Raw genomic sequence first — 20,901 nt, 5'->3', positions numbered from 1 at the left:
GGCCAATCTTCCTAAAAGTTAAATAAAAGCATTAATACCCCTTTTAAAGGAAACAAAAAACGTGCAAGCCCAAAGCTATTATAATCTGGAAAATTACTGGGAGGAGACAGAGGATCAGCACAGACAAGAAAATCTAAGGCAACAGCACCACCTGCAGGTCATAATGAGCAACCGCAAGAGTTCAATGTGGATTATAAAAAACTGGCAATAGAAGTGGCATCCCATCTGTCTAAAGAAATAAAATTGGCCATTAAGGCAGCTATACAAAATTCACTTGCCAATATACAAAAGCAGTTAAACGACCACGCTAATTGACTAACAGACACAGAACAGAGAATTTCTGATTCTGAGGATGTAATCCAGAGCATGCAGGAGCAAATTGCAAACCTAGTGAAATCCAATTAATATTTAAAAGACAAGGCAGAAGATCTAGAAAACAGATCAAGACGCAACAACCTGCGTATTGTGGGGCTGCCAGAATCTGTATCTTTGGGACAGCTAGACAGCATATGTGAGCAGGAGCTACCACAGGCCCTAGGCATAAAAGCAAAGTTTAGAGTGGAGAGGGCCCACAGAGTGGGACCACTGAGGCAACAGGAGGTGAACAAAGGGGATGGACAGAATTCAAGTAATAAACCCACACCAAGAGCCAGACAGGTGATAGTCAAGTATCTTGAATACAAACACAAAGAGGAAATACTGAGGGCTTTCAGAGACTGAAAACGCACATTACAATACCAAGGCAATAGACTGCTAATCTTCAGAGACTACTCTGCTGATGTTTCTAAGAGAAGTAAGGAATTCAGTAAAATATGCACATTCTTGTACAACAAAAGAGTAAAATGCCAGCTGCTCTACCCAGCTATACTAAAAGTCAGAAACCCTACTGGCTCGTTCTCATACTATAAAGATCACAAGGAAGCGGAAAACACCCTCATGTCAGAGCAAGACAAGAACCGGACGGGAAGACAGGACAGAGGATCCAGCAGAGGAGGCACCAACGGAAGAGGATACCCCACAAGCTTGGGAAGAGAGAAGGAACAACACAGAGGGCAAGTACAAAGTGAGGTCGGAGGAGAGAGGAGACTAAGTCCAATCCAGCAGCACAGCCCTAGGTCGGGTCTCAGGGACCAGCGACCGGAGAAGAATCCGGCCACATGATTTGTGAGTGGGTTCACCCTGTTTTTGTTTCTTTTTTTTGTTTTCCTCGACCAAGGAAAGACGCTGATGTTATTGCATTAAGATGAGAGGGGAGAGATGCCACGAGGAAGATGGAAAGAGATCCCACTAATTGTTTTTTTCTCTTCTTTGCTCCCCCCCCTCTCTTTTTTTTTTTTTCTCTCTGGATTGCTTACTAGATCCATGCGTAGCAGATCGGGTCCATTCGGCTGGACAGTGCCCTAATTTCAAGACTGATCCGATTGTTAATATCTCATTAACGTTTTTCCATATTTACCATATTGCATTAATACTGACATAGTATTTGCGGTCGCTGCAGTTATGAGGGGAATAAAGTACAGGATATGTTTGTTATGGGGGATGACTAGGGAGCTTCATATGTTGGCTAGGAAAAGGGGAAGTCACTAACATGGCGAAAAGCGCCGACACTCCCTCAAAAGGGACAACATGTTGCATAATTATCCGTTATTTGTTTTTTCTTTGTTTTTCTGGGTTATATTTACAAGTTGGGGAAAGGAAGTGTCATTCTGGAGGAGCCATCTGTGAGCTTAGAGTTAGCCGTCTCGTCTCCACTGATGCTGGGGTCTTGAGGGGTGGAAATAGTAAGAGTAGTCTACTTAGGCAAAAATGATACAATTAACAACGTGGAATGTTAAGGGCCTAAGATCACCCAACAAGCGAGCAATGATTCTAAGGCACCTGAAAAGATTAAAAACAGATATTGCTCTATTACAAGAAACCCATTTGGGGAGGGAGGATTTTTTTCACATGAAAAAATTCTGGGTAGGTTCAGTTTATGGGGCAGCGGCGCAAGGTAGGAAGGCGGGCACATTGATTTTGATAAACAAACAGCTCAGCCATGAAGTAGTGGCTCATGAGGAGGATGATCAGGGAAGGTGGCAACATCTGACAATTACTAGTCCAGCGGGCACACTCAGTATTTACAATGTATATGGTCCAAACCTGCATCAGATTACGTTTCATGATAATATGAAAGCTATCATACTATCAGATGAGACACCCAACATCATAGTGGCGGGAGACTTCAACACAGTACCAAACTCGGCTGAAGACAGAAGGAGAGGGGAGGGGGTAGGGGAGAAGGGTCCTGGGGACAAGAGAATGGTAAACAGGGATGTATCATTAGAAGATATAGGGACAAAAGATATATGGAGGCTAACCACCCACATGATAGGGAATATACACACTTCTCCTACCCACATGACAGTTGGTCGCGCATAGATCAGATTTGGATGTCTCGGGATCTTGTGAATGGAGCAAAAAACTGCATGATTGAGAATATGGTGATCTCTGATCACAGTCCGGTGAGAGTGGACATCAGAGAGAATTTCAGGAGTGGTTCTGACATTACATGGAGATTCCCGTCGTTCCTCCTCAGACAGGATAATTTTCACAAGATACTGCGAGAGTGGTGGGAAGAGTTCACAGAGGACAACAAGGAACACAGGGAGACTCCAGTATTGTTCTAGCTAGCATATACAAATTATCTGGTAGATAGGTCTAGTTTGGCAAGGGACAGATGGTTGAAGGCAAAGAGGGGCTTTGACGAGTGGGCCAAAAAAAAGGAACAACTCTTTTGTTCTCACAAGGAAGCTGATCTTCATAGATTCGGCAATAAGGCAGGGAGAATGTTAGCAAATTTGGCAAGGGGTAGCAGAAAAACAATGGTAATCTCCAAAATGAAAAGAAAGGGAGGGGGGTAACCACAGACCCAAAGAAATCAACAAGGTGCTGGGGGAATATTATAGAAAGCGATATGGGTCAGGAAACAATGATTTCACTGACGAGGACGACTGGTTAAGACAAGCTCAAATGCCTAACTTAACTTAACGGAGGAAGAGCTGGGAGCCCTAAATGCGGACATTTCAATGGAGGAGGTAACAAGAACAATCGGGGAGCTTAACACTAATAAAGCGCCAGGACCTCATGGTTTTAATAGCGAATTTCATAAAGCACTTAAGGATCTGATTGCACCGGACTTAACCTCAGTTTTTAATGCAATCCTGGGAGGAACAGAAATCCCTAGAAATGCCAACATAGCATACATTAAATTACTCCCAAAGGGTAACAAAGACCTAGATGATCCCTCTAGTTACAGGCCCATATCGCTCATTAATCAGGATTTACAAATAATGTCATAATCATGGCCGATAGACTAGCACTGATTTTGCCTAGGATAATCTCCGAACATCAGGTAGGGTTTATCAAAGGGAGAAATGCGGTTACCAACATCAGGAAGACGATCTTAGTGGTAGATGCGGTTAGATTGGGGCGTACCGAGGAAGGGGCAAAACCTGCTTTAGTTGTTACACTCGACGTCGAGAAAGAGTTCGATAATGTTAATTGGAACTGGCTAGCTGGATAAGGTGATGGAGGCCATAGGAATTACCGGTAAAATGAGACTTTACATCAGAAGTTTATATGCCAACTCGGGAGCAAGGATATATACCCCGGGCTTCCTGTCGGAAGTGTTCCCCCTGATGAAGGGGACGAGGCAGGGCTGCCCGCTATCCCCCCTACTATTTAACCTGGCAATTGAGCCATTATCTAGAGTTCTTCAGGATCTTAAGAGCTTCAAAGGGATTAAAATAAGGGGGGCAGAAATGAAGATAGCGCTTTTCGCTGAGGATGTGATACTGTATATGGGAAACCCAGGCGTGGACTTACCCCAAACCCTTGACATGATTGAAAAATTTGGATAATTCTCAGGCTTTAAGTTAAACAAAAAGAAGTGCGAGATCTTGTTCTTGAGGGGAGGTCATGGGACTGTTGGGAGAAATCTGAGAGATGGTTGTATATGTGGGATCCCTATAGCACAGACATCAATCAAATACCTGGGAGTGCAGATAGGGAGAACGGTGGAAACAATTTATAAAGTTAATTATGGCCCACTGATCAGAAAAATCATAACACAACTAAGGGGATGGAAAGGCCTACCCTTACCATTGCTGGCAAGATGCCACTTGATAAAAATGATGAGCTTTCCTAGGCTGCTGTATCCCTTTCAGACAATTCCGCTACTATTAAAAGTAAAAGTTGTTAACAGACTCAACGCAGCATATGCGGATTTTGTGTGGAGGGGAAGGAAACCAAGAATAAAATTACGCACATTGATGAAGTCAGTGGAGGAGGGAGGAATCAATTTCTCGGACGTTAGGGGTATAACCTGGTGTGTATTATGAGACGTGATTTACTGGTTGAGAGGAACAAGTAGACACTCAGATCATGACATGGAGACCAAATACGCAACACCATGGGACCTGAAGTCCATTCTCCACGCCCCATTGTCTAGGACTGAGGGTCACATAAGAAACTCTATCATATTTCGAGACACCATGTTAACTTGGAGACTAGTTAGAAAGAAACTGGGACTTTCCTGGAAGGTGTCTAAGTATTTAAATCCCTGGACATCCCCAAATTTCCCTCAGGGACGAGACAACAATTATTTCTGGGATGGAAAGAGAAGGGCATCAAGAGAATGCAAGATGTTATGAATGTGGAGGAGAGGCGGTGGATGACAGGAAGGGAAGTGCTCGATAAATATGACCTCAATAACATTCACATTATCCAGTATGAGCAATTGAAGTTTGGAATAATCAGAGATCTTGGCGAGATTGGAAGGGAATTGAACAAAAGTCCGATTGATGAGCTCCTGGAATGTGAGGTTACAAATGTAAATGTATCCCAAATTTACCGAACACTTAGGGAGGTATTAACATCTCGGGAGGATAGTCGTACCTTATTAGCATGGGAGAAACAACTGAAAGGTCAAGAAGTAGTGGGAAATATATTGAAAGGGTGGGTCCAAATGCGGAAACACATCACCAACGAGGGTTGGAGAGACACCCAGTTTAGGATTTTACATAGGGCTATTGAAGGTTTCAATATTCCGGGTAGAGATGCACGTTGTCCAAAATGTCAAGCAGAGAAAACAGATATGCTACATGGACTCTGGGAATGTAAGGAAGTGCAGAGGTTCTGGAATCAAGTAAGAATGTTGGCCCAATCAACATGGGGGATATATTGCAGACCAGAATTAATGGTGTGGATTTTCCATTTCTTTGAGGGTGGAGTCAAAGGGGGATCAAATACTCGGGATAAAAGGACATTTGCAATCATACATGACTTGGCCATGATAGCTAAAAGGTATATCTTAAGACACTGGATACAGAGGGAGGGTCAATCTACAAAGGAGGTTATTGGGGAATTGCATACTCTTCTGAAGTTGGAAAAATTGGAAGCGGAAAGGGATAAGGATCAAAAGACAGCCGCGTTCTTTGGGAGATGGAAAAATTTTATTGAACACCACTTCACACAGGGAGACATAAATAACTTGGTGACACCTTTCATACACACGGAGTGGTATCTCCTGAATGAAATCCAGGATAGCTTGGGCAACCTGAGGATCACTTAGTGGGGGCTCGAGAGGAAGGAGGAGGCGAGACGTCAAGGAAGTAAGACACATCATTGATTTTGGAACTACTAGAGAATGACACTTGGTTTATTTTGACTTTCTAGTTCGGTTTCATTATATGTCATTTTTCATGGAAGAATAATCTGGACTAGCAAGAGGGGGTTGTACCCACATTTTCTTCTTCTATATCATACTCTGTCAATTGATTGTCCTTCCCTTGTAATCGTACTCATTTTGTTATGGTTTTTATAAAATTTGCAAAATCAATAAAAATGTTTGGAAAAAAAAAACAACAACAACTCATTCTGCAAAAAAAAAAACCCTCATTGCTATATTGACAGACAAATAAAAAAAGTTAAAAGTTACAGCTCTTGAAGAGAGTGATGAGAAAAATTAAAGGGCAAAATGAAAATTGGCTGCAGCGAGAAGGGGGATTAAATGTCTTTTGTGTAGTTTTTACACGCACTTACCAGGCGGATGCTGAGATCTTAATGTGAACAGCTGCTAACAAGTAGGTATATATTGTATCCATCAAAATTCACTCTTTTTGTATAATCACATGTGAAAAAATAGCTGCAGAACGTCTATGACTGCTCCATTCAGGACCAGGATAAAAGGTAAGTGGAGATAAGCAACCGTCTAGAGCACTATCTCACACTGCCCTGGAAGGAGCACAATTACTGTTGTGGTGGTTAAGCCCCTTTTCCTCCACCCCTTTGAGCTGAGCTCACAGCACAGTGTCGGCCGGAGCACTGGCAGACCGGCGAGCAGTGTAAGTGAGCTTGGATGAGGAAGAGTTAGGCTGCTTTCACACCTCCGGTTTCTGCAATGCGGCACACTCCGGCACTTTGCAGGAAAATCGCAACCGGTTTTTTTTGCTGCCGGTTGCATTTTTTCTGCATAGACTTTAATTAGTGCCGCATTGTGCCGCAAGGCCTTGTGTTCCATCCGGTTTTTGCCGCATGCGGCAGATTTAGCCGATGCGGCGGCCGGATGGAACGTTGCCTAGCATGTTTTTTCGTGCGGCAAAAAAAAAACGCATTGCGCCGCATTCGGCCGATGCGGCACATTTTTCAATGCGTGCCTATGGCGGCCGGATGCGGCGCGATGTGGCAAAAACCGCATCCGGCTGCCGCATGCGGTTTTTGCCACTGCGCATGCTCAGTAGCATGCCGCAAGCGGCAAAAACCGGACGGGCCGCATGGGAAAAACTTATGCAAAGGATGCGCTGTTTTCACCGCATCCGTTGCATAGCTTGCACAGCCGGATTGAGCCGCAGAGCTCAAACCGGATGTGTGAAAGCAGCCTTACTCCTACAGATACAGAAAGAGCTGTAATATAGGCTGTGGAAACTGTTATATGGACCGGCTTATAGCGTGCAATGTCTACACTGCAGCTTATGTGAAGTAAAATAAGTTCCCTCTCTTTGTTCATGAAACCTCCGGTGTCTGTTTCTTGTGGGATTGCATTCACCCCGGCTTCTACCTCATGCCATATGATCTGGGGTCTGTGCATAGCAGGAACCACATGAAAGTCAGACCAGACCAAGGAGCATCGCCACTACACATAGCTGGACTACGGAATCAGCCCCGCGACCACCTACTTACCTTCCCCTACTACTGTATTCCCTTTTACATTTGCCTACCAACCTGTGAATTGCTGGAGCCGTTGGAAGCACTGTGACAGGATTAGACTCCGAGTTCTGAGACTCTGCATTCTTGCTGGAGGTTACGGCACTACCAGTTCTCTGAATGCTGAGCCCTGTAAAACCCTGCCCACACCACTGATTGAAAGCTCCCTGTGTACACTATGCATAGGCAGAAACCTGCCAATCATTGGTGGAAGTGGGGTTATATAGAGCTCATGAATACGGAGGACTGAGGCATTACTAGTCCCCTAGGAATAATCTCCTGCTGATAAAGCAAAGATTTTTATCAAAACTGCAGCAAGCAGCCCAGTACATGACACATCCCTGTAACCAGGATCTCTGTCCCTACGTTATGCTGCTCCCAGATTAGGTGGCAAAAACCTGGTGACATTCTCATTAACGTCTTTACGACACATAGCTCATATCAGGGTAATCACCGCCGTCTGCTGAAGTGAACCGGCGGTGACTCCCACACATGTTAGCTGATTTGAACAGTTGACATGTATGGCTATTAGCCACGAGTGGATCCGCGATCCACCCATGCCTGTTAACCCCTTAGATCCTGCTGTCACATTTTGACAGCGCGATCTAAATGCCCACAGTGGGGAACATGTCTTTCCCCACTGCCATCGGAGGCCCTGTGACATGATCACGTGGAGCCGATGGTTGCCATGGTAGCACAGGGTCATATCAAGACTCCTGTAGCTATCATGACTAACTTCCTCTTACTACCGGTAGAGTGCTGGCTGATAAAGGAGAGCAGCATTTCTGCAGATCAGAGTTCTGCAGCTGTGATCTACACAAATGAACAAGCGATCAGACTGCTGATCCTTATGCCCCCTAGGGGGACTAGTAAAATAAAAAAAATAAAAAAAAATAAACAGTTCAAATCAACCCCCATTTGCCCCATCAAAAATTAAAGGTTTAAAACAATTAAAAAATATACACACAAGGGGGGGCGTGGCCTGGCCATGGTGGAGACAAGACGCATGTGAGCACTGCTCCTGACCCGAGCCAAGAATAAACGGAGAAACAGAGCAGTAAACACAATCAAAACCAGTCCATGGGAGTCAGGAAGAGGCAGAGATCAAAAGCAGCACCCGTCAGACCACCTGCAGCAACAACGGGAGACATAACCAGATACCTGACAGGCCCCAGTCAGGCAGCCATGACAGACCGTGCAGCAGCTTCAGAGGCCATCCACCCACGCATGTCCCTGAGGAGTGCTGCAGACAGGCAGTGGACAGAAGCGATGCTCAGCACAGCCCCACAGGCCTCCGGTGGAGTGAATCAGGAGCTGCAGGGACCTCCGATGAGCAGTGAGTCAGTGCCCACGTGGAGGGAAGATGGCGCCGAGAGTGCAGAGGAGACGCTGCTGATAACACAAAGGTCACCACTTGAACGTGAGTCTCTGTCTGGGAGGGAGAAGGGGTTAATTGTTTCATGCAGCGGCGGCAGGAGACAAGCAGAGCAGCCACACGCACTGACATTAAACAGTGATAAGACAGAAGCCTGGATGACAGGAGCTGGCACACAGAGTGAGATAACTGCTGAGAACAGGAATGTGGTGAGGGGGGAGGGGAATGAAGGAGCAGACAGTAGATCACATAGCTCTTCCCAACAAAGCCCCCCCTCTCACTCTAATCTACCCCACATGAATGCACACCAGGATCAGGGGCAGAAAGCAGATACCATCATAATGCCACATACCAATATAATAACAAGCTGGGAGCTCCCTCCACGGCTCCAAAGCACAGAAGCTGAAACAGACAACAGAGCCGCTCTAGGGGGCCATACACTGGCCATGGATATACAAAGCCTGGCTGCTCATATCAGAAACATCCCAACCAAACATGACATGGAGAAATATGTTGAAAGGCTGGAAAGTTCTTATAAAGCTGAATTGACAATGCTGAAAGATGAGGTCCAGCACTGGGGTGAAAGAGTCACAGCAATCGAGGCTACTGCATCCACATTGTCTGCCCAAATTACAACACAAAAAGAGGATACATCTATTCACTCTTTTCAACTCCACTACCTGGCGGATATGATAGACGATGCCGAAAACAGGGGACGAAGAAACAACATAAGGGTCAGAGGGCTCCCAGAATCGGTACCCACGGGAGAGCTGCATGCAACACTCAAAGAAATCTTTAACCCCCTACTCGGTTCCCCCGGGGAGGCACACCTGGAGCTGGATAGAGCCCATAGAGCCCTGGGCCCTAAACCCGTGGATCCAAACTTCCCACGGGATGTAATCTGCAGAGTCCACAGATACCAAGTGAAAGACTCTATAATGACCCAAGCTCGGGCAGTGGGAGATGTTCGTTTCCAGGGAACCCGCCTGCAGATCCTTCCGGACTTATCGAGATGGACCCTACAGAAAAGGAAAGCTCTAAGGCCACTGCTAGACGTCCTCAGGGAACGCAATATACCATACTCATGGGGCTTCCCATTTCGTCTGAGAGTACACCGAGAGGGCCGGATGCATATGCTTACCCATCCCAGAGGTCTTCAGGACTTTACGGCAGCATTGAATCTACCGCGGGTCCAGATAACAGAGTGGCCGGAGCTACCATCGGGTCTGCAGGCAGATGGTCCGAATCACCCGCAGCCACAACGGCGCAGAGACCCGAGGAGAAGGATGAGACGAGAGGACATGGAGCAGTAGTGAATGAGGCTCTGAGCGAGTGGTCTTTATCACGGTTATACTGATAAAATTTATTGTTGATGGTCGGGCTGCGGAGGCCGGTCACACACGTCCCAAGACAACCCAGTTATGCTTATTTTCTAAGGATTAGAGGCAGTTGCCTCTCATTAAGGGCCCCACTGTGACCGGCCTCTGTGAGCACAAACCTAGGAGTAACACAGAAGAGCGGAGGAGCAAGTGGAGAGGGACCGTCGCTCCCTTATAATAAAGAAAGTGTATAAATATATGCATTGATAACATGATCCGCAAAGGAAGACCAACAGCAAATACTGGTACCATTATATAGTTTTGACACCTGTAGGGGGCATCGGTTTAAATGCTCGCAATAATATTTTGTTAAGCTTACATATATTGAAAGTTCTTGGCTCGGGGGGAGATTCTCCCCTTGGAAAGCACAAACCCTATAGAGGGTTCTATTCCTCACGTTGCGAGGATTAGTTAAAAGTATCACCCTCCTTTCTTGTGGCTGGGGGTGAGGAAGACGAGAATTTGAGTTTTTGTTTTTTTTTTTTTATTCTCCTCTGACCCACCCTTAGAGGAAAGTCAGGGAGATAGAGGTGGACTCGAAGTGCTGACTTCTTGACTTTCTTGTATTCTTTTTTCTTTTTCCTTTTTTACCTCCATCTTCCTCCTAAAGGAACTCTAGTCTTCTCCCCACTTATAACCATAACCTTTTCTTCCCCCTCCTTTCCCTCTTCCCTGTGTTAATCCCCTAGTACCCGGAGTGTTCTTTACCTTAGGAGATAGTGCTGTGCTGGGATAGAATGCCGGGGTTAAAAATAGGCTCACTGAATGTTAGGGGATTCAACGTGCCCCAAAAGAGATCACATATCCTATATGAGATGCACAAACAAAGAGTTCAAATTTTCATCATTCAGGAAACGCACTTTAAAACTGGCCACATACCAAATCTACATAACAGATACTTTGCACATTGGCTTCACAGCACGAACAATGAATCAAGATCGAAAGGGGTCTCAATCGCAATACACAAAAACCTGGTCCACACGGTTTTAGACTCTAAGACAGACGAGACAGGCAGATATGCTTTGCTAAAAGTTAAAATAGGCTCGGTGGTCTACACGATCGCGGGGTGGTACGGACCAAATATTAATCAAACTAATGCATGCTGCTCTTTTTTAAAGGATCTATCAGAATTCGCGGAGGGGGAGGTGCTGGTGGGAGGAGACTTTAACTTTGCACTGAATCCCACAATGGATGTGTCAACGGGGAGGAGCGCCATACCTCAGAGACGCTTGAGCGCCCTAAAACGTAAGTTAGCAGATCTCCACATGGTTGATGTGTGGAGAATCATGCACCCCACAGATAAAGATTATACATTCTTCTCTAATCCCCACCAGACTTACAGTCGCATTGACTTTATTCTGGTCAGCCAAAGAGTTATTTCGTGGCACCCGGTCGCGGCTATAGGGAATGCGGTCTGGTCTGATCATGCTCCAGTGTTCCTGGAGATCTCCCCACGGACTACCCAAACAGGGCGTGGACGTGGCGGCTCAACGATTCCTTATTAAGAGATGAAACATGTGTAACAGACCTAAGGGAGACAATGGACGTCTTTATGTCCACCCACGCGACGGACTCTACACCCCTACCGTTTCAGTGGGAGGCATTTAAATGTGTAATAAGAGGAATCCTAATAAAACATGGGACAAGGATCAAAAAAGAGAGAACACAGGAGGTGGCCCAACTTCTCCGAACGATTAATTCACTAGAGACAACACACAAAAATAATCCCTCTTCGGATATTCTAGCCAATCTGACAACAACAAGGGACAAATTAAGAAAACTACTGGATTATAGACTTCTTAGGTTTCAAAATCAATTCAAAAGGCTATTATATAATCACTCGGACAAAAGCGGGCGACAACTTGCGCGGCTATTACACCCACGAAATCAAGCTTCGCACGTTACTAAAATAAAGACTCGGGGAAACTCAGACACGCAAGACCCCGCAAAAATTTTAAATCACTTTAAAGAATACTATGCAGAACTATACAATATACGGGGTACATTCTCAGATATGGCCCCGGGTGAATTACAGGCCCGAATTGAGTCATACATTACAGAGACAGCTCTCCCTGCATTAGATGGGGAAGATGCCAGGGGACTGGACAGGACAATCGAGGAGGGGGAGGTGGCCACAGCGATAGAGATCTCCCCAAGCGGTAAAAGCCCGGGACCTGATGGGTTCTCTCCTGCTTTTTATAAACTTTTTAAAGCCCAAATCACTCCATTCCTCACAAAAGTATATAACTCGGTATCAGAATCGTCCCCTTTCACCCCACAATCCTTAGAAGCCCACATCACAGTTCTACCTAAACATGGTAAAGACCAAACAATGGTAGCCAACTACCGCCCGATCTCACTAATAAATATTGACGTAAAAATCTTCGCAAAAGTACTGGCTAGCCGGTTGGCACCTCTGTTGCCCTCCATTATACACACAGATCAGGTTGGGTTCGTGCAGGGTAGGGAGGCCCGCGACAATGTGACCAAAACAATTCACCTAATAGCCAGAGCCGCGTCGAGAAGGGAGCCCCTAGGGCTGCTCTCAATAGATGCAGAAAAAGCATTTGACCGTGTGCATTGGGGATTCATGAACTCAGCATTAAGACAAATTGGTTTAGGCCCGAACTTTGTGAGTAAGATAATGGCCTTGTACTCTAGACCGTCGGCCCGAGTTCGGGTTAACGGGGCCCTCTCGGATCCGGTGGAAATCAGAAACGGCACCCGTCAGGGGTGCCCTTTATCCCCCCTTCTATATGTCATTGTTATGGAGCACCTTGCAGTGGCCATTAGACAGAACCCCAATGTACATGGTCTGAGCATTGGAGACAGGGAATTTAAGACGGCTATATACGCAGATGACCTCCTACTCTATACGTCCCAACCTCTGATCACATTCCCTTCACTACTAAAAGAATTCGAACGATTTGGAAATTTGAGCAATTTTAAAATAAATTATTCCAAAACAGAAGCGCTAAACATCTCCCTTAAAATAGAGGAAGTCGCCCTACTAAAAGAAAAATTCCCGTTTCGATGGCAGGCATCCTCAATAAAATATTTAGGGGTAACGATCCCATCTAATTTGGGGACACTTTATTCCCTGAATTACCAAGTCTTATTAAACAGAACCCTAAAAGATATGGAAGAGTACAACAAACGACCCCTTTCGTGGTTCGGCCGCGTAAACACATTCAAAATGGACATACTACCACGATTCCTTTACATCTTTCAGGCGATACCTATAAATCCCCCTCCGGCCTTCTTTAAGACATTGAGGTCCGCACTGGTTCGTTTTGTGTGGAAAGGGGGAAAACCAAGGATCAAATATCAGACTTTGATACGACCCAAACAGAGGGGGGGAGCCGGATTGCCTGATTTACGTACCTATCACCATGCTGTCCTGGTGGCTAGGTTGTTAGACTGGCATTTTCACCGGCAGACCAAGCAGTGGGTGGCACTAGAGCAGCTTTATTCCCCAGTTCCGCTTGGGGCACTTCCCTGGCTATTACCAAAAGAGTTGGAGGATGTAAGGAGACAGGTGGAGCCTGATGGGATTTTGCTCAGGGCGACACTGGAGGTATGGGAGGCCACAAAGCTGAAAAGCGGCCTGATTGGCTCGCCCACTCCTCTGATGCCTTTGTTCGGCAATCCGGGCTTCCCTCCGGGGTGTACGGTGGAGAGATTTCTGGGCTGGCAACGAAGTTTGGATATTAGACTGGGGCAGATATTACAGGGCAGAGACTTGCCCCCTTTTGAAGACTTTCAGGCCGCGTTCCCCGGATTGAGATTGAGGTGGCTCGAATACATACAACTTCACTCCTTTGTGCGATCCTGGCTGGGTGGGAAGAGGCCCCCCTCCCCGGATACATCCACCCCATTTGAACACTTATTCCTGCAGAGTTCGCCTCCGACGCACCAGATCTCCCTCATTTGCAATATGATGAACAGGAACCTCTATTCTGAGGACCCCAGTTACATTGGAAGATGGGAATCGGAATTAGGTTTCAGCCTTACTGAGGACGAAAAACGAAAGGCGTATGTGTTCTCCCACAAGATCTCAGTAGCATGCAATGCCCAGGAAAAGAGCTTTAAGCTACTGGCAAGATGGTATCAATGCCCAGTCAACCTCCATGGAGCCTTCCCTGTGGTCCCGGAGGAGTGTTGGCGCTGTGGCTCAGACAAAGGTACGCTGCCACACATTTGGTGGGGTTGTAACAAACTATCCAACTTTTGGACTCAGGTGTTTGCGACCTACAACCAAATGGCAGGAGAAAGCGTAACTCCTTCCATTAAGATCGCCCTACTGTCTATTTTACCCGGTTCACTGGGATACCAAAAGAAGCGCCTGTTGCGGTTCTTTTTGATTGCGGCCAGAGCAGTCATTCCACGACACTGGAGGACCACAGTGACCCCCGGAATAGGGGAATGGCTGACAGAGTTAACGCATCTTTGTCACATGGAGGAACTCTCCTCTTGGGTATCGGGCACAAATGAGAAGTTTACCAAACTATGGCAGCCGTGGATACTGTTCAAGGAGTCCCCTGCATTCAGGAGCCTGTTCTAGTGACAGTGCATAAACAACCCCCATCTTACCTCCCTCCCCAAAACCCTTGTATAAGTCCCCTCCTTCTCCCATCTCTTTCTATTCTGCTATCTACTCACTCTATATCTTGACCACTTTTCTAGTAAGGTTCTTCATATAGACAGGCGGGTCTAGCCCTTTGGAAGCAAAAGGTGACAAACAGTAACCTATGAATATGGTATAGTCACAGATAATCTATCAAAACACGGGTGGAAATACATTCTTGTCAGTAATGCATTATGTAGATTGTATAAACACCAAGGGTAGCGGCCCACCTACGGAACTTGAAGTGGCTAATATTCTCTTATTTTTCTTTCTGTATTCTTATGTTTAATCTGTTTCTGTTATGGAAATCTTTAATAAAAACTGATTGGTTAAAAAAAAAAAAAAATATACACACATTTGGTATCGCCGCGTTCAGAAATGCCTGATCTATAAAAAAAAAAAAATTTGTCTGATCTGCAAACGGCGTAACACCAAAAAAGTTCCAAATGCCAAAATTATGTTTTTTAGTTGCCGCAAATTTGACAACATGCAATAACAGGCAATCAAAACATAGCATTTGTGCAAAAATGGTACCATTAAAAATGTCAGCTCGAGACACAAAAAATAAGCCATCACTGTGCCATAGATCCCTAAAAATGAGAACACTACAGGTTTTGGAAAAGTGTACAAAGTGAAACACCTTTTGAGAAAAATCTCAATTTTTTTTTTTTTAACCCTTCTAGCCATCAACATCACTAAAAAAAAAGGATTGAAACAGCATTTTCAGAGAATTAATTAGGAAAAGGGGAATAGCGCGGATAAAATTACAGACGTTGCAAAAACCCAAAATGAAGGGGGATTGGCAGTTCCGGACCCGTTTCTTTACTACCTGGCAGTGCAGCTGTAGCATTTTAAAAATTGGGAGGGGGAAGGGGCGGGAACCTCATCTTCAATAGTGGCAATAATACGTCATGCTTTAGGTAAAAAGGACTTGCCTGTAGAATTAGATTCAGGGGGGTTATTGAGAATATCTACATCTATGCATCATACCTTAAGGGAGATGAGGAAAACTTGGGAAAAGGCAAACAAGGTATTGAGGGTGGGGGTTGTCACCAAATACTCACTTATATGGGGAAACCTGAATCTTCCTGAGCTAGATAAAACTACATGGGTTTGAGTTATGGCAGCGCAAGGGGCTCAGGAGGATGCAGCAGCTGTTTGAGGAGGGGTGGGTTAAGACGTTTGAGATGCTTAGAAGTGGATTTGATATACCGAACAACAGATTTTTCCAATATCTTCAACTTCGACATGCTTGTGGGGTGCAGTCAGGGTCGGTGGGCTTGTCACTGGTGGACCGGACGCCATTGTTAAACATTTCATTGGCGGCAGGGAACACTAAGGGGGCAATCTCCTGGATTGACCTGTGGACTAAAGGGGGCTTTACACGTTACGACATTGCTAATGCAAACTCGTTGGGGTCACGGAATTGGTGATGCACATCCGGCCGCATTAGCGATGCCGTTGCGTGTGACACCTATGAGCGATTTTGCATCGTTGCAAAAACGTGCAAAATCGCTCATCGGTGACATGGGGGTCCATTCTCAAAAATCGTTACTGCAGCAGTAACGAGGTTGTTCCTCGTTCCTGCGGCAGCACACATCGCTCCGTGTGACACCGCAGGAACGAGGAAGCTCTCCTTACCTGCCTCCCGGCCACAATGCGGAAGGAAGGAGGTGGGCGGGATGTTACGTCCCGCTCATCTCCGCCCCTCCGCTTCTATTGGACGGCCGCTCAGTGACGCCGCACGGACCGCCCCCTTAGAAAGGAGGCGGTTCGCCGGTCACAGCGACGTCGCCGGGCAGGTAAGTATGTGTGACGGGTCTGGGCGATGTTGTGCGGCACGGGCAGTGATTTGCCCGTGTCGCACAACAGATGGGGGCGGGTACCCACACTAGTGATATCGGGACCGATATCGCAGTGTGTAAAGCCCGCTTTAGGGTTTAAATGACACAGGGATGTGGGAATATCACCACAGAAGTACGGGAAGACTAAAGGCCACTTTACAAGCAACGACATCGCTAACGAGATGTCGTTGGGGGTCACGGAATTTGTGACGCACATCCGGCCTCGTTAGCGACGTCGTTACGTGTGAAAGGCAGGAACGACCGCTAACGATCAAAAATACTAACCCTATCGTTGATCGTTGACATGTCGTTCTAATCTCAAATATCGTTGCTGCTTTTGGACGCAGGTTATTGGTCGTTGCTGCGGCAGAACACATCACTGTGTGTGACACCGCAGGAACGAGGAACAACATCATACCTGCGGCCGCCGGCAATGAGGAAGGAAGGAGGTGGGTGGGATGTTACGGCCGCTCATCTCCGCCCCTCCACTTCTATTGGGCGGTCGCTTAGTGACGCCGCTGTGACGCCGCACGAACCGCCCCCCTTATAAAGGAGGCGGTTCGCCGGCCACAGCGACGTCGCTAGGAAGGTAAGTATGTGTGACGGGTCTTAGCGATGTTGTGCGCCACGGGCAGCGATTTGCCCGTGACGCACAACCGACGGGGGCGGGTGCTTTCACCAGCGACATTGCTAGCGATGTCGCTGTGTGTAAAGTGGCCTTTAGTGCAAAATATTCCGCTACTGTCTGTAAGTGAGACACAGAGGCAGTCACAATTATTTTTAGTACATAGGGTATATAGGACCCCAGCATTCTTAGGCTATGTGCGCACGTTGCGTAAATTCATGCAGTTACGCTGCGCTTTGCAGCGCAGCGTAACTGCATGCGTCCTGCGTCCCCTGCACAGTCTATGGAGATTGTGCAGGGGCCGTGCGCACGTGGCGTCTCAGAGCGCAGCGCTTCGGCTACCGCCGAAGCGCTGCGCAAAAAGAAGTGACATGTCACTTCTTCCGTGCGCTTTGCCGGCAGCTCCTGCTCTGTCTATGGCAGGAGCTGCAGGCAGAACGCACGTTCTCGCCGGCACCATGCGCTTCAGAACGGAGCTTTTCAGCTGCGCTCTGAAGCGCACCTTTTCGGTGCTGGGCTAGTACGCAACGTGCGCACATACCCTTATTCAAAATAGGGGCTAGTCCTGATTCATGCTGCTGGAAAAGTGGAGTCCCAGATGCTGATCTGATCCATCTTGTGTGGAATTGTCTACGTCTGAGAAGATATTGGATGGGAGTGTTTGACCTTATTGACTCAGTATATGACTGTCGGACAGATCGTGGACCTCTGACGTGTGTTCTTGAGTATACTGCGGAGCTTCCCATCCCAGAGAGACATAAGATTGCCATCGCTCGTATTTTATACCAAGCACGAAAGGTAATAGCGCTGCAATGGAAGAATAGTAAGGCCCCAGACACCAAAGAGTTAATAGAGAAGGTAAATCATACCCTCAGACTTGAGAAATACGTCTACCAAAGGAGGCGGGTGTATAAGAAATTTGAAGATTTATGGTCTCCGTGGCTTGATACTCCTAATCTGGCCCCGGCGACACTGACATGAGCCAGAGCCTTGTTGATGGGCCTGTTTTAGCCTGTCTTTCTGGGAATGAGTTGAGGTACTGGGTCGGAATTCATGTGTCTTAATCAACGAATGTATTAGTGGTTGATGATCTATGCCTTGTTATGTGTATGACAAACTGTATTGTTAAATATATTGTAGTCGGTAAGGGAACAGGTTTGGATTGGGAGAGGGGGAATACTTGGCATATTTGTAGTGGAGAGGGAAAATTTCCAGCAACCAGGTCCAACATAGATTTGTTAAAAAATTCAAAGCTTTATTTCATGTTCATTAAAAAGTTCCATCATGAATTCATGTTGAATAAAATAGGAGGACGCGTTTCGAACATGTTGTTCTTAATCTGTCTCTAGTGAATGTGATTAAGAACAACATGTTCGAGACGCGTCCTATTTTATTCAACATGAATTTGTGACGCCCTGGACAAGCCAGGGGTCACAGGTAATGACATCACCACACCCTACACCCCGGTTAGGCACACCTAAGCTAGACCTGAAATCCTTGTTGCCTTCCTCCAGGGGCTGATGTCCACACCAGGGGGTGGAGCCAGGCGGTTGGTCTCCGCCCACCAAGGAGTTCACAGTCCTGGAGGCAGGAAAACCAGGCAGATTAGGTTTGGAGTTTGAACTAGAAAGAGGGACAGCAGTGGAAGAGAAAAAGTGACAGTTTGAAAGCCTGAAGTTGGTCCGGGTGTGTGCCCCGGACTGAGACAGCAAGGTTAGCAGACGGCGGTGACCGTCTACAGGAGTGGCCTATCGGAGTTACCGTAAGGACCGCGGACGGGTAGTGGCCCGGCGGTACCGGACCGGTACACAAGGAGAAGCCAGCACCATTGGCAGGGGCCTTTCGGATCCCGGCAAGGCTAGGAGTCGCCGTGAATTTGCCAAATCCGTCAGTGAAGGGGACTTCCGGGTCTCCAAACAACTAAGTCTCGATTGAAGGCAACCGTCCAAACGTATTAGAGAGACACCGCCACCGCCAAGGCACCAGTTTCTCAGGACCAGCGCCTGCGGGCAAAGAGGGGCTCCTCCGGCTCATATCCAAGTCGGGGAGCGGGTTACCGGTGGGAATCCATCGCTACCAACATTGAACATAGGTGCAGGAAAAGGGACAGTCACCGTTACCTACCGGGGAAAGCAACAGCAACCGTCCGTGGGAACCGTCTTTCCAGCCGTGTGTTTTACCGTGAACTGTGTCAACGTCTCAGGCTGAGTGAGTACCACAGTGCCGTACGGCACAGCACTGCCCCCGCGTCCCTGCACCTCACCAGGCCCCATAACCCGCCTGCCATCCTGTCCTACCCCATCACCGGGCCCCGGGACCACCAACCCCCTACCCACGGAGGGGAGGACTAACAACTTAGCTGCTCCAGTCACCGCTCCCGGGAACCCCGTTCAGAGCAGCAGTGGTGTCACCAAAATCACCACAACCGTGGGTGGCGTCACGGACAATAACCAAATCCCCACCACCAAAACAACCCCCCCTTTCACTCATGGGCGAGGAGCGCCGCTCGAGTCCCCAGGATCCGGCCCATCGCTCGAGCCACCGAGCAGCAGCAGCCGCAGAGCAGCGGCGGCTGGACCCGAGCAGTGGGAGAGCGCAGCGTTGCCATCCTCCTCCCCGCCCGCGACAAATTCATGATGGAACTTTTTAATGAACATGAAATAAAGCTTTGAATTTTTTAACAAATCTACTTTGGACCTGGTTGCTGGAAATTTTTCCTCTCCAATACTGTTGCTCAGGTTTGCCGACCTTTACTTCCATGCACGGTCCAGTCAGTGGTCTCAGGAACAGGTGAGCGGGGTCACCCCCCTTTTTTCACTTCATATTGGCATATATGTAGGTATGCGGTTGTTTTACTGTACCAAAATTGCTCAATAAAAATGTATCTGATTTAAAAAAAAAAAAAAGGATTGAAAAAAAAGCACCAAAAACGCATGCATTTTTTGGTGCGTTTTTCTGCTAGAAGGTAGATTCTATATAGGAAATTTGTGCACCAAGACTGTAGTGCGCGCACATACCTTTACTCGCTTATTGGATGCGTGCCTTCTCATTCTGTCCGAGCAGGAGCAGATTAGAGGTGACGGAGCAGCCACGGCAGAGAAGCAGCACCCATCCGAGAAGTAAATGCATTTTTTTCTTCATTTTGCCCTCAAAGTCATGGAAAATCCCTTTAATTTATTTTTTTTCAGCCCATTACTTAGATTTCTAAAGAATTACCTTTCAACTTTCTCAATTTTAAGAGGGAAGCGAATGGTGTTCTTCAAAAGTTCATCCTTAAAGGTGTACTGTAGGCAAAACTCACCGTCCGCTTCAGTCTCCACCTGTCAAAATGGAAAGGTGGATCTGTAATGACTCAACACATAAACATAGGGGTGTGAATACTTTTGATAGGCGCCCAACTGATATAAGGCCATTGCTTTATCATGAAATGGACATAGAAATGCTCATCTACAATAAATATGATTCCTATGTTGTGAGATGTTGGGCTTCTAAGATGGTGATGATCAATAATTAGATAATGGACAAAGTGAATTTACTCTGGTGATGGATATTATAAGGATTTATGAGGCTCAGACTTGATTTCTCCTACCTTTCCTTGCAGTTTGGCATAGACAATGGACTTTTGACCCTGAAATATGGCGGAGGGGACTTTAGACAGGAGAATGGCTTCCACTCCAGAGGGAAGAGACCACGCCAGTGAGACATTGTTCACAGTGGGCTGCAGGGAACATTTCAGAGCCCGAAGAACCTAGCAGAAAAAAAGGTTTTGTTTTACATGCACTATTTAAACATTTGTTTACTAAAAA

At 46.7% G+C, this 20,901-nt stretch overlaps 1 protein-coding gene across 13 annotated transcripts in view; it reads right to left on the bottom strand.

Moving 5' to 3' along the window:
* LOC142255321 (von Willebrand factor A domain-containing protein 5A-like) overlaps positions 1–20,901 on the bottom strand; it is a 415,890-nt gene that overhangs the window by 265,478 nt on the left and 129,511 nt on the right. For 11 of the 13 annotated variants that reach the window (XM_075326971.1, XM_075326869.1, XM_075326920.1 and 8 more), the window contains 2 exons: positions 20,685–20,843; positions 20,312–20,415 (listed from right to left, as the gene is read on the bottom strand). The exons of 1 other annotated variant lie outside the window; for it this stretch is intronic. In XM_075326971.1, coding sequence (XP_075183086.1) covers positions 20,312–20,415; positions 20,685–20,843 — 263 coding nt within the window. The remainder of the gene's footprint in view (positions 1–20,311; positions 20,416–20,684; positions 20,844–20,901) is intronic. One more of the 13 variants, XM_075326900.1, reaches the window with a different exon arrangement.

Source organism: Anomaloglossus baeobatrachus, chromosome 1 (genome assembly GCF_048569485.1).
Source record: "Anomaloglossus baeobatrachus isolate aAnoBae1 chromosome 1, aAnoBae1.hap1, whole genome shotgun sequence".
NCBI lineage: Eukaryota > Metazoa > Chordata > Amphibia > Anura > Aromobatidae > Anomaloglossus > Anomaloglossus baeobatrachus.
The sequence above is the reverse complement of the archived record's forward strand: the minus strand, read 5'-3'. Positions and strand labels throughout refer to the sequence as shown.